This window comes from Sinocyclocheilus grahami, unplaced genomic scaffold (genome assembly GCF_001515645.1).
Source record: "Sinocyclocheilus grahami isolate Dianchi unplaced genomic scaffold, SAMN03320097.WGS_v1.1 scaffold76.1, whole genome shotgun sequence".
In the NCBI taxonomy this organism is placed as follows: domain Eukaryota; kingdom Metazoa; phylum Chordata; class Actinopteri; order Cypriniformes; family Cyprinidae; genus Sinocyclocheilus; species Sinocyclocheilus grahami.
Window position 1 is genome coordinate 406,715 of NW_015505255.1, and position 15,529 is coordinate 422,243.

General features: G+C 39.5%; 1 protein-coding gene across 8 annotated transcripts in view; it reads left to right on the top strand.

Moving 5' to 3' along the window:
* The window catches only part of sox6 (SRY-box transcription factor 6), a 136,811-nt gene that overhangs the window by 61,379 nt on the left and 59,903 nt on the right, over positions 1–15,529 (top strand). For all 8 annotated transcript variants that reach the window (XM_016273127.1, XM_016273129.1, XM_016273130.1 and 5 more), the window contains 2 exons: positions 5,724–5,896; positions 7,674–7,742. In XM_016273127.1, coding sequence (XP_016128613.1) covers positions 5,724–5,896; positions 7,674–7,742 — 242 coding nt within the window. The remainder of the gene's footprint in view (positions 1–5,723; positions 5,897–7,673; positions 7,743–15,529) is intronic.

The window sequence follows — 15,529 nt, forward strand, 5'->3', positions numbered from 1 at the left end:
CTACAGTAGAGTCTCCGGGCTCTGTCTCCTCTCCTCCCCAAGCCTCAGGGCCCTAAGGGGATGTACATTGCTACTAATGAAATCTTTCTACACAGGCACACAAGCACGAGAGCAAGTTAGGCCTTGAATGATTGTTGCATCTAATCAGGGTTTTTATTCTCTCTAATGATAATAATAATAAAACAGGAAGAGGTCAAGGCATCTGAGCGAGTGATGAATTGGCGATTTTAAAAGTGTGTGTTCAAGGGCGCCTTCATTCTCGGCAGTGACCTCGGTGCCGATCAACTCTGATAGGAGGAACATTGAAATGCACACCATGAGCTCTCTGTCCCGCGTCTGTCTGCATGTGTGTGTTGTGTGGCCAGGTCGAGCTGTTATCTCGGTAGGACTCTTTAATGAAGAGGTTTGTGTGATGCTGAGGATGCTGCTAGAAGAGCAGGGCTCTTGCATTATCTTAATTACACTCGTGAGCATCGCTGCTGTCGTCATTAGATTATTAGTCGCATTAAAGTGCCCCATGAACGTCAAGAACATGAAGTGTGTCTCTGTTTAAGAGCCACTCTGTTGACTTTTGGTGTCAATCAAGTGTTTTTGAGATGGAAGGGGGGAAAAAATAAAAATCCTTGTTGAGAGTGTGTAGTAAGATGTAATGGAGTGCGTTTGAATTTACTTTGCATACTTGGAGTACATTCCGTATTCTGCCATCTCTCTCTCACATGCACACACGCGCACACACAGCCGCACACACACACTCACTCACACACACACACACTCACACTCACACTCACACTCTCACTCACTCACTTATATGTAAATTGACTATCCAGAATAGATTTAAATACCGTGTTTTGGTTGCTAAGAACATTAGCAAATTGGCAACAAAAAAAAGATCATCAATCAATGTTTTTTTTTCATCCAAAATGAAATATTAAAAAAAGTGAGAGGTGTATAATTTTTGTTTGAAGTCTACACTATAAAAAATTATTTTGTAAATAAAACAGATTATTTTAGTATTATTATTTTGTATTAAATGTTAAAAATACAGGCTTTCTACTTCAAAATTCAACCATTTATTCAGTGTTTTACTGTACTTGTCATTTTTTTGTAATTATTTGTGAAATTTACTAGCAATTTCAGAGTAAAAATTGTTTCCAAGACCTTTTTTTCTTATATGCATAGCTAATCACATTTAAATGCTCGCTGTATCCGGTTTGGCACAAGTGAATATTGAGTTACAAGAAGTTCGACCTCTTTTTATAGCCTGGACCAGAGCTGTAATTTAGCATTATGCTAAATTTTAATGCAGTATTGAAAAGTTTTTTTGAGTTGATGATTTGAGCTGCCATATGCTTACATGTGCAAGCAGGTCTTGGTGCATGCTAGTTAATGAAGTTTTATTGGCAGGATCAGCAGGGTTTCGATCATCACATGGGGCAGCAGGCCAGGTAACAGCTGTTGGTCATTCCATCTCAATTCAAGAGAAAGGGAAACCATTTTTTTTATTAATATATTAGTCAAAATGATGCTTTGTTATTAGTATAATTATTTTGCAAATTAGTTTCAGTTTATATTTTACAAATTACATACAAATAGTTAATTTTAATAAAATTTTTCTCTCATGTATTGCTCATTCAGAACAATATATATATATATATATATATATATAATTTTTTATATATTTTTTATTGAACTTTTTATGTATCATTTGCTGTTTAATGGTTTGTGGTTTATGCAGTTGTTGTATTTATTTGCATGTGTAGGTTAGGTTCATATAAATATTAATTGAGCTGAATTATAATGATTTTGTGTGTGCCTGTGTGTGTTCTCAGTCTTTAATCTTTGATTTAGTTTGATCTTCACCCTTGGGTCTTGTCTTTAGATGCAACAAGGTTCTAATAGTGATTTAACCGTGCAAACTTTGAGGTGACTGACAAGGACCATAAATGCTAGTCCTTGTGTATATGTATTGCTGGGCTGAAAATCATTAGTGACTGTTTTTTTCCCCCCTTTTTGGGTGAGATGAGGGAATATACCTTTTCACAGCACTCGAGCCGCCAGCCACGTCAGGCACGCCAGCTATGCGCAGCCTGTGTCCGGACACGGCCTGGGCACAATCGCTGCTTTTAGAGCCCTAATTTACTTAGGATGGGCTCGCAGCATATGGGAGCATCCACAAAAGCCAACTGAAGGCGAGACAAAGAAATTCCAGTATTCGGACATTAGGGAGGGGAAAAAAGTCATTCAAATTTAGTCATAATGGTTCAGCTGTCCTAACCAAAGGAAGAGAAGAGAATAGAGTCTTTCCCTTTTTCGCCCCCTTTCCTCTTTCTTCCTAGTGTGTGCCTGGATCTTTTTATCTCTCTTATTCACTTGGGACTCTTCAAAGTAACAAGCTGCCCTCTCTTCCCTTGGTGCTGGACTTGGAACTCAAATTAGAGACTGCTTGATTAGCTGGGAAGGGGGGTTGGGTTGGCCTGGGGTGGCAGAATGGCTGTTGGACAGAACAAATCGCACCCCTACAAAGTGTCTTTTATCTGGTGGCCCCTCTCTTTGACAGCTCCCTCTCTCGCTCATTCATTGCAGTCTCAGTTGTTTCTCTCCGGTATTCGAGTTGGGCATTGTGGGAAATGTCATCCAATCTGGTTTGTGGCAGTGAAGGGAGAGGAAGGTGAATGTTCTGTTGACGCCGTCTCTCTCGCATATTCTCCCTCATTCTTTGTGTTTCCTCCTCAGCCAAAGGTCCTGAGTGGAATCTTATGTCCTCGTTGATGAATTAGACAAACCTAACCTGCTCTCATTATTTAGCATCTCCTGTCCAGACCGTGTCAAGTCAGAACGACAATGCAATGAGACACCTTTACAAGAGCAGCCAGACTCACTGCTGTTAAGAGCAATGCAATATGCACCACTGCTCTCTTTGTCAGCACTCTGCAGACAGATACAGGCCGAGCTCCCCCCATGCTCCCCTGCCAATAAAACTTTTATCTGCTTTTAAAAGGGATTTATAATTCAATGCAGGAAGAACAGGATTCTCTATACCAAAACAGGACTACCAAAATACACTATTCCTATTTAATTCCTACAATTGACTTTTATATATACAAGTGAATAAATAACTGCATATATATTTATGTATTCATTTCTTTTATATGGATACATATTTATGAGATTTAAACTGTGCATGAAATTATTTGTAATAACATTTTGCAAATATTTTCCTATTTCATTTTTTATTATTGTTTTATATTTAATGTGTATTAGTAATTTTTAATACTTTGTTGTTATTTATTTTAATATTTTTTTATATTTATCTGTATATTATTTATTTGTGTATTATTTAAATACATATTTACATACATTTACTATATGCTATATACATACTATACGCACATACTATTTACTATGCTATTAGATCAATGCTTAAAATATATATGCTTAAAAATAAATGTAATATTATATAATAAAGCAAAAAATATATAAATAAAGGATATAAAACAATAAATAAAGCAATCTTTTTTACACAATACTTTGCATAATATTGTTCAATTTCAGCCTAGACAAGATATTGTTTGGTATTCTAATGCACTTATTTCTAAAACATTCAGCTTTCCATAATGCACTGAGAAGTTACTGTTATAGTCAGAAAACAATGAAACAGGACCAGAACAGGCAAGAAATCTGAGGAGGGGAAAACAGGAGTGAGAGAGAAGCGGGAAGACATTTTGGTAGCAGGGTGGGGTGGTTGGGGTGAACTCTGGACAATTGAGCTGGAGACGAAACAATGGAGCCTCTGTTAGTATGCTGTTGGTGTTTGTGCAGACCAGCACTCCACACACACAAGAACCTGTGCTAGGCCCTCCACAGTCTGCAGCCCCTCGGTAAAACTTGGTTACTGTAACACATGTGTGTACGCTCGGTCACCACTTTATGTATAACCTATATACGACAGTTCTACACACAAAAATACATAAAAATGATAATTACGGTATGTAACCTAATAGGAGTGTACTCCGAACTGTTGTATAGCAGAATCAAGCAAAGAGGATTGTGTGATTGAAATGTGTGATCGAGTTGGAGGGTTGTCCGGAGAGCTCCTGAGTGGGCAGAATTGAGTCCAGATGTTTGCCCCTCAGTAGGATATGAGTCCTGTCCACCCCCAGAGGCCCCTGAGATTCTCCAGTTGGGAGGAGGAGCAAGTTATGCTATTTGACATCCAACAGTCCTTCTGACTTGATGAAGTGTCTCTCCCTTCATCCGTTGAGAGATGCTCTGCCGCCCCCATCCCCTTCGGACTCTCGCTCCATTTCTTTTTTTGAGCCTGCACGGGGCAGATGTCAGTCCCGACAGCGGCGGCATCTAAATACGGCCCTTCATGGCACAAGCCAAAGGTTAATAAAATCGGTTGCAAATGTATCAATTTTACAGATAAGCCATTCACAACAAGTGTAGTCGGCTGAATAAAAAGTCAATTCAGGCCCAAGGAAACCACATGCAGTAGCAGTGAATAGGCGCTTTTAGGTGCCTTTTTTGAGAGAGAGGGTAAATGGAGAATTGCAGCCTCTCTCCTTCATCACCACCGCGAAAGCCCGGCCAGTAAATTGCTCTGAATGGGGTCTGGAGGTTGACAGGCCCTATTAAGACAAACAGCCTTCCTCATCGCAGAGATAAAATAAATCAGGTGTTTAGTCAAATTAAAATAGTTGAACTAGAGCAGGCCCCAGGGAGCCCCTTCGGAGAAACTCAAGACAGATGTGGCCAGGGGAGCACAGGAAGACACCCAGGAAAGAATTTAACACTGAGCTGGCCACTAGCCAAGCCGATCGTACTGTTCTCATGAAGCAGCAGGTTACTGTCCGGAGGCAGGATCACTTAGCATTGATTAGCTAAAGGTACAGCAACAAAGGTAAAGGTCCTCATGGGAGGACGTGCAGAAGACACGCACATTGCCTGGTGTGATTACGCTGTTTGATGCATGCGAGAGAGATAATGAGAGGATACAGAGGTGACGGTGACCCTGTTTGCGAGAAGGCACGTCAGCTCTGAGGTGTTTGTGCCTGCTCCTCCTTTAATGAGAATTGAGAGCAGTTGCACACACACTTGCCCTGTATTGTCTGTCACTAATCTGCCACCTTCACTCGTCTTGTGACAGCTCGTCTTATTTAATAGGAACAATTCCATTCCTCATCTCTACAAGAAGCCGCGATCACCAGAAGTGGAAAGAGAGAGCGGGACTCGCGACCTTCGCACTTTTAATGAAGCCGTTCCGTTATCAGACCGAGGCTGTTTGGATGATACCATTCTCGGCTTTGGAGGAGCTAGAGTTTCCCTTACAGACCGCCTTCTGTGGTCTTCAGGAATTCTGGACTGAGACGTACTCAATGCTCAGCATTTGCTGGCTCTGTCTTGCCCTCTCAAGAAAAAAAACCTTGCTGATCCCTGGAGCTTCTCGATTGTGGGCTTTTTATATCTCTGAAGCGCAGATCAATTAACAAGGCTCTGTTTTCCACCACTTGCTTTGTTTGCTGTTCTGTCTCTAGGAAAACTGACCTTTGCCTTCATATAGAGACTATATTTAAGAGGTGAGGGACATCTGGCTGATGTAACATGAGATGTAAACCTTTTCTTCTCACTGCTGGGAGAGTGTACAGGGTCATGGAGAGAAGACCTTTTTTTCTCTTTTACCGTTTGGTTCCTTGTGTTTGATTACATGTGTTCTGTTGCAGGTACTCCAGAAAGTCTCGCGGAGAAGGAGCGACAGCTCTCCACCATGATCACACAGCTCATCAGCCTGCGAGAGCAACTCCTGGCCGCCCATGATGAGCAGAAGAAACTGGCCGCCTCACAGATGGAGAAACAACGTCAGCAAATGGAGCTGGCACGCCAACAGCAAGAGCAGGTGAGAATGTGCAAACCAGGGTGGAGCACCATTCAGAATCAAAGTCATAAATCAGAATTAAAGTCAGTGCCTGAATTTGAATTGAATTGGAATTGAGAATGGAATGATGTAGAATGGAATTAAAATTGAAATAAATTTATACTGTAATTTTTTAACTTGAATGGCAAAATTAGTCAGGACAAAATTTTAATTTTGAAACATTTTGAGAAAAATTAAATATGTTTGAAATTTCACCTATAGAAATTTGAATTCAGTTTGTATATTTCTTCATAGTGACTTGAAAAAAAAAAAACTTTTGTGGACGACAAAGAAGAACTTTATTTCCCATAATGCTTATTTGAAATACAATTCAATAAATTTATTTTCTTGCCATTCCAATTCAACTTCCTGTGGAGTGAGGCCAATTTAATTCAAAAGCAAATCTCTTACTGGCTTCATAGTGCATATGTCCTATAAATCCTGTTGTTTTGTTTAAAGCCAGTTTAATAAAGATATTATCAGCGATGCGTCACACATTCTAATTTTACAGCCTCATTTATCAGAGGAGGCACTTAAAACAAGATTGCTCTTATTTGCTTTTAAATAGGTAATGAGTTCTTCTATTTAGCGATTTAATATTTTAATTTAGTTTATGGCTTGACGTTTTACTCCTTGATAAATCAGACTCTGTCATGAGGAGGGAAGCGCAGAGTTACGGTTATTGTATATAACTGATGAAATATGGAAGCACGTAAATTGGTAGGGAAATTGATCACAATTAGATCAAACTTTGCATGAAAAGCATGTGTAGATCAAGCAAATGAGGCGTACTGAACGCATCAGCAGCTCATGAGCTCCGTTAATGTCGCACAAGATCCAGCTACATCTTCACTGTTTTTATAGTGAAACCATATAATTGCTGTCAATTTATTATGCAGATGAATAGGTGCATATTAATGTGGTCTGCATTTACCTGAAACGGATGCATGTTTTCTAATTCACCCTATTAATGTCACCCGGCTCTCCGCATTAATATTCAGCTTTATGAGGATTGTATATTCATTGTATGCTCAGCTGATTTTAATAAATGGTTATTTCAGGAATTTACGGTTTTGCAAAGGTTCAAAACTGCATCCTTTTCCATTAATTACAAACAAAATGGAGGGAGAGGGGGACAGAAGAGAGCGAGAGAGAAAGAGAGGGAGGGAGGAAGGGGGAGCCTGGAGTTAGGATGTCATTTAGCCATCCAGACACGACACAGTAATTAACTGTTGACACTAGTGAAGAAGCCAGCACAAATTAATCCTGACACATTTGCAGACGGGTGATATCTTACAGTGAACACTTTGTAATTATATTTGAAAATGAAAATTAAATGACACTTAAACCTAGGCTGTCAGGCTAACTGAGGAGGAAGAACGGGTGAGTCTGCAGGGGCTGGGAGAAATTGAGAGAGCGGGAGGAGGCAATGCACTTAACGTCGAGAGCCCACCCTTGGGCAGACCCGACCACTCCTAGGTTGCGTAAACATGCCAGTCTTTCACCCCGAGGCGCATCGCCCCGGCCAGGCCCGGAGCTGGGTATAATACACATTAGCAGTCCTCTGATTACAGTCATTAGGGTCAATTGGTGGACGAGAGATTTTACCCACAAGCTCTGATTGCATATATTATCTGTCTGCATAAATACATGATATAATAAATCCAGTTGCTCTCTCGTGGACTATTATAACGTACATCCTTTAATGTTTGAAGGTTTCTAGTGATGTTCAGCTAAACAAATCTTTGTGCTTTCGCAGATTGCCAGACAACAGCAGCAACTTCTGCAGCAACAGCACAAAATCAATCTCCTCCAGCAGCAGATCCAGGTCAGTGCTCGACTTTCGCGTCTTCGTTCTGTCAAAAAACGTTATTTTGTTTTTATAGCTGTCATCAATCACGTTACAACTGTCATCAATCAGGATAATTGGCCAATGGTAATTCGGGAAGGGGCTATAGCTGGGTAGAATAATTATCACTCCCTAATTAATGAAGGAAGGGAAAAAACAGAAATGAGAGAAAGCTTAATGACACCAAGTGGTGCCTGTTTGCATGTTTTGTGGAAAAGTGCCCTAAGGCTTTGAGACATGAAAGCCGGTGATAAATGCCTCTGAAATTACACCGTCCCAGCACGGTGACGTTGCAGCAGCTTTGGAAAAACAGTCGCTACTGTTAGCCCCGTTTCCCATTGTCCAATATTGGAAAAATCACTTTTTTTTAATTTGCTTAACTCTGTTGCGGCCGACGAGCCTGTGAACATACCCGTGTAAATTGCGCAAACCTTGCCTTTTTGCAAATATTTGCTGCTTGCTTTAAGTCAGTTTGAGTGATCTTTTGAAGGTCTCTCTTTATAAGTGTGCTTTAAGAATAGGCTCATTGAAAGTTTGCTCTTTGCTTGAAAATAATGGAATTGGATTAGTTGCAAAGTACACACTGTGGTCACCCAAATCCACAAAGTGGATTGGGATTTTTTCCCTCTCCATCAAGCAATTATGAGAAATGAAAAAATGGAAAGGAGGGAGAATAAAGAGAGTGCTTACAAGAGCGCCGTAAATAAATGTGACGTATATGTGAAGAAAGAGCAGGAAAAGATGCAGGATAAGAATGAGTGTTTGTGAGCTGTTGGTTTGTGTGGTATGTGGTTCTCAATTAAGCAAGGTTAGCGGACCACCCAGTCGGAGACGTGGATGTACACAAGCTGGTCAGTGGCAGTGGTCAAGGTCTTTTACACACACCATACACACATAAAAGCCAAGGGCAACATGAGCAGCCCGTGCCTGGAGATACTCTCTTCCTTCTCTTCTTTTTTTCCGCTTGCTTTTGCACATTCATTGGAGACAGGTACAAAGATCTCCACTCCTCTTTTCTTTCCCAGATTCACACCCAATACACCATTATGTCAGCTAGTCTTCTCTCATATTTGACGCACTCATTTCATTCTTTACTTCTCAGTTTTCACTTTTCACTCTCTATTTCACATCTCATATCATCCTCTGCATTTGACTTCCACTTCAAAGCCTCTGAGCTTGAGGCCCACAGAAAGGAATCCAGGCCGGTTTTCTTCTCAGCGCTCTACCTATCATTGTGAGGTTAACCATCAGCCTTTCTTTTTCTCGCTGCTCAGATGTGTCAGGTAAAAACAAACCACTGTCTTATTTACACAGCCCCGAAGCACGACAGATTTATAGCTCGGTAGTAAAACCTCTTTCAAGTGCGCTTTTCAAGAGAAAGGCCCAATCTGTTAAAGGCGCACGCTGTTGAAGAGCCTGCAGAACTAGCCACTGTGCTACTACCACTCTAACACGCCGCGTGTGTGAGAAGTACCACTCTTCACTTTTCAGTAGACAGGCCTCTACGTGCTTACTGTGTGTCGCAGTGGCAGTAAGAGTTCGTTTGAACATTTTAATTACCTTTAGGAGTGGAGGCTGTTGGAGTTGGATATTCTCAACTAGCGACAGAGCTCATCCTAAACAGCTGGGCTATACTATACTGTTATTCCTGCAGTGCACTGAAGAGTAGCTAATTGAAGTTGCTATGTTAACATAAGACTTTTTTCAATAGCATGACATTAGCTAAGCTGTTGTCAAAGGACAAGTGGCAGTGTAGCATCATGTTAACTGTCACATTGTATTGCACATATACACTACCGTTCAAAAAAAAACTTGTAATACTTTTAATTTTACAATAGAGCCTTAAAGGGGTCCTATTATGCTTTTTCACTTTTTCAACTTTAGTTAGTCTGTAATGTTGCTGTTGAGCATAAAAAAACATCTGCAAATTTACAAAGTTCAATTCAAAAAGAGATATTTTATTTAACAGACATTTTTCAAAAACTGCAACGAATGACTCGTTTGGACTACAACGCATATTTTCCGGGATTTGTGCTATTACAAATATCGACGAATGAGACGAGATTTGGTTGAGCTGCACTAGAGAAGGCAACGAGTGTTATCACTATGTCAGAGACGCGCTAGTTTTCCCAAAGCAGACGAACTTAGTGGTTATAATCATCCGGGTTTAAATTGCGCTCAAATTGATTTGATTTTGACGCAATATTTACACTGATGCTGGCAGGCGGCTATGGTAAGGGCATGACATTTCCCAACCATGCGCCGAGTGCTGTCAATCACAACACACTGTCCAGCTAACCAATCACAGCACATTTAGTATTTCAGAAGGCAGGCCTTCATTTGATACAGGAACTATTCGAGCCGTTCATGCCAGACTGGGGAGAGAGGTGTTGTAATAATGTACAATATGTGAAAAATAATGTGTTTTTCGAATCTAGTACACCCGAAAACAAAATCAAGACTTTGTAAAAGAGCATAAAAGGACACCTTTAAATGGATCAAAAGTGACAATGAAATGAAAATAGCCATCATTTACTCACTCTCATGTCGTTCCAAACATGTATGAGTTTCTATCGTATGTTAAGAAGATTAAGAAGATATTTTGAAGAACCAAACAGTTGTTGGTCCCCACTGACTTCCATAGTAGGGAAATAAATACTATGGAAGTCAATGGGGAACATCAGCTGTTTGATTACCAGCATTCTTCAAAATATCTTCTTTTATGTTCAACATAAAAAAATAAGCTCATACAGGTTTGGAAAGACATGAGGGTGAGTAATTGATGACAACATTTTCATTTTTGGGTGAACTATCCCTTTAAGCAGGACAACTGTTATCAACATCAGTAATAAGAAATATTTCTCTCGCACCAAATCAGCATATTGATTTCTGAAGGATCATGTAACATTGAAGACTTTTTTAAATATATCTTGACTGAGATATAGATAGCCCCGTTTCTTGAGAGATGGTCTCCATCTGCTGCAGTTAATGGCTGTTACACTGTAATCACACATTTTTATACCAGAACACCACCAAAAACAGAGGCATTAAGAAAGTCAGGCTTAGGATGCATACTATTTTATCATGCTTTTTATCTTCACTGACTTTGTTTCCATATATATCATTACCATTGCCTCCCATTGTGACCCATTTAACTTCTGTCTCCAGAGGCCACAGCTTGTTGTAAAGAAGAAGTCGGAAGACAAGAGTAGGATGCAATGGTAAGCGAGAGGAGGAGGCTTGCTAATGCAGTTCCCTGGCACTCTGTTTTCATTAGAGCTAGCTCTACAAAAAATGCCCAGTGCTCTTAATATATAACAGCTTTGAGTTAATTAGTACTCCAAACAAGCTCTTCAGCCTTCATGTAGAAGACGTAAAAGTTGAGCGGTAAAACAGCATGCAGGGATTGGGTTTCCACGCTGTTAGCGTGGAGCGTGTGCGTGGTTTAAAGATCCAGCTTCCCTATCAAAGCGCTACTGTTTTGGCTCTCATGCTAAGCGGTGTTTTAGACATTTATTGATGATGTAACTGATCACATCACTGGATTCTGTAAACGGGACTGAACAGGGTCCAAATAAAACCATTGGGCCTGTAACCCAATACAGAGTCGGCTTGGAAAATCAGTTCTGGTTTTCTCCAGAGTTTGGCACTGTGCTTTGCCCAAATCAAACCACTTTTAAATTGCCCTTCTCTCCGTTTCATCACATTTTGTACAAAGAACTCAGAGAGATGAAGAGATTGAGTCTTTGTCTTTTCGGGAATTACAATGTCACTTGTTTTAAAGATAACAGATGTTTAGATTATAGCGTTAGAGGCTTATCAGAACTTCAAGCTCAAGGTTTTACTTCTTATTTATTCCTTTAGCCAAAAGCCTCTTGTTGAGAAATTTCATATGGCAACTAATTCCGTCCAGGGACCAGATTACTGTTATGTGACTCAAGCTCGAACTTAAAAGCGCCATCAGAGATTGAAGGAGAGGCTTAGGAACAATTAAAAACAAATGTCGAAGTAAATCTTGATCTGAAACAGAAAATGTGTTACTTATGTAAGACAAGTAAAGCCGCACAAATAAGACCATGTAAAAGCCACCGCCTCCAACAGGAAGGCAAGCCTGTGTTGGTTGTTCTTAGAATCGGTATTAATCAAGCCAAGTGATTCGGGTTCCGCTGACCTGTTTACAAAGAGCCTGTCTCCTTGACAGTTCCACTCGCTGTTTTATTCGCCTTCATGCCATTACAATCAGCTGTAATTGTGGATGGCTTCCTGTAGGAAAGGAAAAAAAAATATGTCAGAGATCTTTAATATCTCAAGTCATTATCTTAGACAAAAATTAGATTAAATGGAGAGAAAAGGGATACTTAAATTTTCTGTAAATACATGCATTTTAGTCCAAGAAATATAATATATTTTTAGAAAATAATATAATTTCTTATGTAATGTTAATGTGTGTGTATAATATGTGGTTAATATAATATAATATAATATTTGTCTATGTATATTTTAATTTATTAAAATGTTTGTTTGTTTTTCATTTATAATATATAATAATGTTAAAATAGTTTTATCAAACTAGCAATTTGATAATTCATATAATAATATTTGATAATAATTTATACTTTTATAACTAATATTATAACTAATTGATAATTGATAACAATTTTACCAAAACATCAGTTGTTCAAAATGCTTTTGATTTTCAGTTTCTCTTTCTCTTTTCAAATGGTTGCAATAATTTTTCTTTCTTTCATTTGTAATTCTTAAATTACCAAAACTGGCTAAAAACCAAAATAACACTGTCGAATGAGTAGTCAAACAGAGAAGTTTATGACCAAAAGTTTATGATCAACGTAATGATACTGATACGTAATTAATCACATTCCCATTTAAATTTCCTTGTTTTTGCTTTGCCTGAGCTCCCCATAATGATGAAATATCGCTGTGTACTGTATATGAGGTTAGAGCACAAAAAGGCTTTTTTTGTCCAAGAGGTTGTCAGGGAGACTGTTCATTGTCCTCCGAGCTCAAACATCTCTTACACTTCATACTTATGATTACAGCCGCTGTGCTCAGTTGAGATTTCAAAGGCCTGTACAGTGGTGTGAAAAAGTGTTGGCCCCCTTCCTGATTTCTTATTTTTTGCAGGTTTGTCACACTTTAATGTTTCAGATCATCAAACAAATTTAAATATTAGTAAAAGATAACACAAGTGAACACAACATGCAGTTTTTAAATGAAGGTTTTTATTATTAAGGGAAAACAAAATCCAAAACTACATGGCCCTGTGTGAAAAAGTGTTTTCCCCCTAAACCTAATAACTGGATGGGCCACCCTTAGCAGCAACAACTTCAATCAAGCATTTGCGATAACTTGCAATGAGTCTTTCACATCGCTGTGGAGGAATTTTGGTCCACTCATCTATGCAGAATTGTTGTAATTCAGCCACATTGGAGGGTTTTCGAGCATGAACCGCCTTTTTAAGGTCATGCCACAGCATCTCAATAGGATTCAGGTCAGGACTTTGACTAGGCCACTCCAAAGTCTTCATTTTGTTTTTCTTCAGCCATTCAGAGGTGGACTTGCTGGTGTGTTTTGGATCATTGTCCTGCTGCAGAACCCAAGTTCGCTTCAGCTTGAGGTCACGAACAGATGGCCGGACCTTCTCCTTCAGGATTTTTTGGTAAACAGCAGAATTCATGGTTTCATTTATCACAGCAAGTCTTCCAGGTCCTGAAGCAGCAAAACAGCCCCAGACCATCACACTACCACCACCATATTTTACTGTTGGTATGATGTTCTTTTTCTGAAATGCAGTGTTACTTTTACGCCAGACGTAATGGGACACACACCTTCCAAAAAGTTCAATGTTTGTCTCGTCAGTCCACAGAAGTCTGTGGTCTTGGGGATCATCAAGGTGTTTTCTGGCAAACCTGAGACGAGCCTTTATGTTCTTTTTGCTCAGCAGCGGTTTTCGTCTTGGAACTCTGCCATGCAGACCATTTTTGCCCAGTCTCTTTCTTATGGTGGAGTCATGAACACTGACCTTAACTTTTGAGGATCTTTTGGTCTACTTCACTTTGTCAGGCAGGTCCTATTTAAGAGATTTCTTGATTGCGAACAGGTGTGGCAGTAATCAGGCCTGGGTGTGGCTAGAGAAATTGAACTCAGGTGTGATAAACCACAGTTTTAACAGGGGGGCAAACACTTCTTCACACAGGGCCATGTAGTTTTGGATTTTGTTTTCCCTTAATAATAAAAACCTTCATTTAAAAACTGCATGTTGTGTTTACTTGTGTTATCTTTGACTAATATTTAAATTTGTTTGATGATCTGAAACATTAAAGTGTGACAAACATGCAAAAAAATAAGAAATCAGAAAGGGGGTCAACACTTTTTCACACCACTGTACATGTGTGCATATGTATTAGGTGCTATTGTCTCTCTCTGGACTGTGTTTTGCGATGGCAGCTGTACATTCCCAGGCTGGACTCAGGGATGATCTGGGCCGGGTTGACGTGCATCTCTAGCGCAGACTTGGCTCGGTTCCAGGCATTCCTGCACGCTGGGGCTGGTACGATGTGAGCTGAGGTGACGCAGGGAGGAGAACACACAGGTGGAGGCAGGCTCATCTTATTGTATACACACACGCACAAGCATCAAGAGAAGAATGATTCCCCCAAAGGTCAGCGTGAACTTTAGATACTGAGGAGAGGCGAGGCTGCGCTGTGTTTGAGGAAAAATTCCCGTTGAGATTAAATAACTCTTTCTCTATGAGAATCCCATTATGACGCTCATATATTGTCTCTCATATCACAGCAAACAAGAGTTTATTAGCTCCGATCTCGTTCTCCCTCCTCACATGGCGCGGCTACAAGAGACAGAGAGAGCGATAGGCACACTGAGCTCTGTTTATCAACGGACAGAGATGCTGTTTGTCCGTGTAGGGCCATTGTTGTGCCGACGGTCGCTTCCTGTGTTTTAAAGCAGGCCGCCGGTTCAAACACTCTGTCATTGTACAGGCCTGGTTCTACTTATCTAACCCTAGGGCTCCGCTTCCTCTTGCTACTCTACTGAGAGAAACCTCCACGTGGCTGTCTTCCGCTGTCCTCCCCCCTTTCTTCCTCCCACCCGTCCCCTCTCTCTCTCTCTCTCTCTCCCTCTCCCCTCTTTCTCCTGCCAGCACCGGCTGGATCACACAGATCTTAGATCTCTTGCTCTCCATCTCTCACCCTCTTCTGGCAAGCACCAAGCACCACTTCTCATTCACTTCTCTCATTCCTAGACACATTTTCCAATTTTTTCCTAAGCTTATTGGGGTGGTATCACGGAAATTTGGAATGCATTTGATCAATTTATTTAGTAAAATTATGAGTAAAAAATCAGTTAAAATAGATTTTAAAATGTATACTTAAAATGATAAAAAAAATATATACAGTATATATGTATATATATATATATATATATATTATCTTTTTAAATAATTGTATAAAGTATGTATGTGTATATATATATATATATATATATATATATATATATATATATACTGTGTGTGTGTGTATTTGTTATATATATATATATATATATATATACAGTATGTAGGTGTATTAATGGGAGTTTACTTTTAATTGGACAGCATATACATTTAATATAAAAGAAATGGGAAATAATAGTGAAAATGAAAAACCTGGATAGCTGAAGTTTTGCTTATACTTATTAAATTTTTAACGATTTAATATTTTATTCCAAACTTTTTCAATTTGCTATTATAA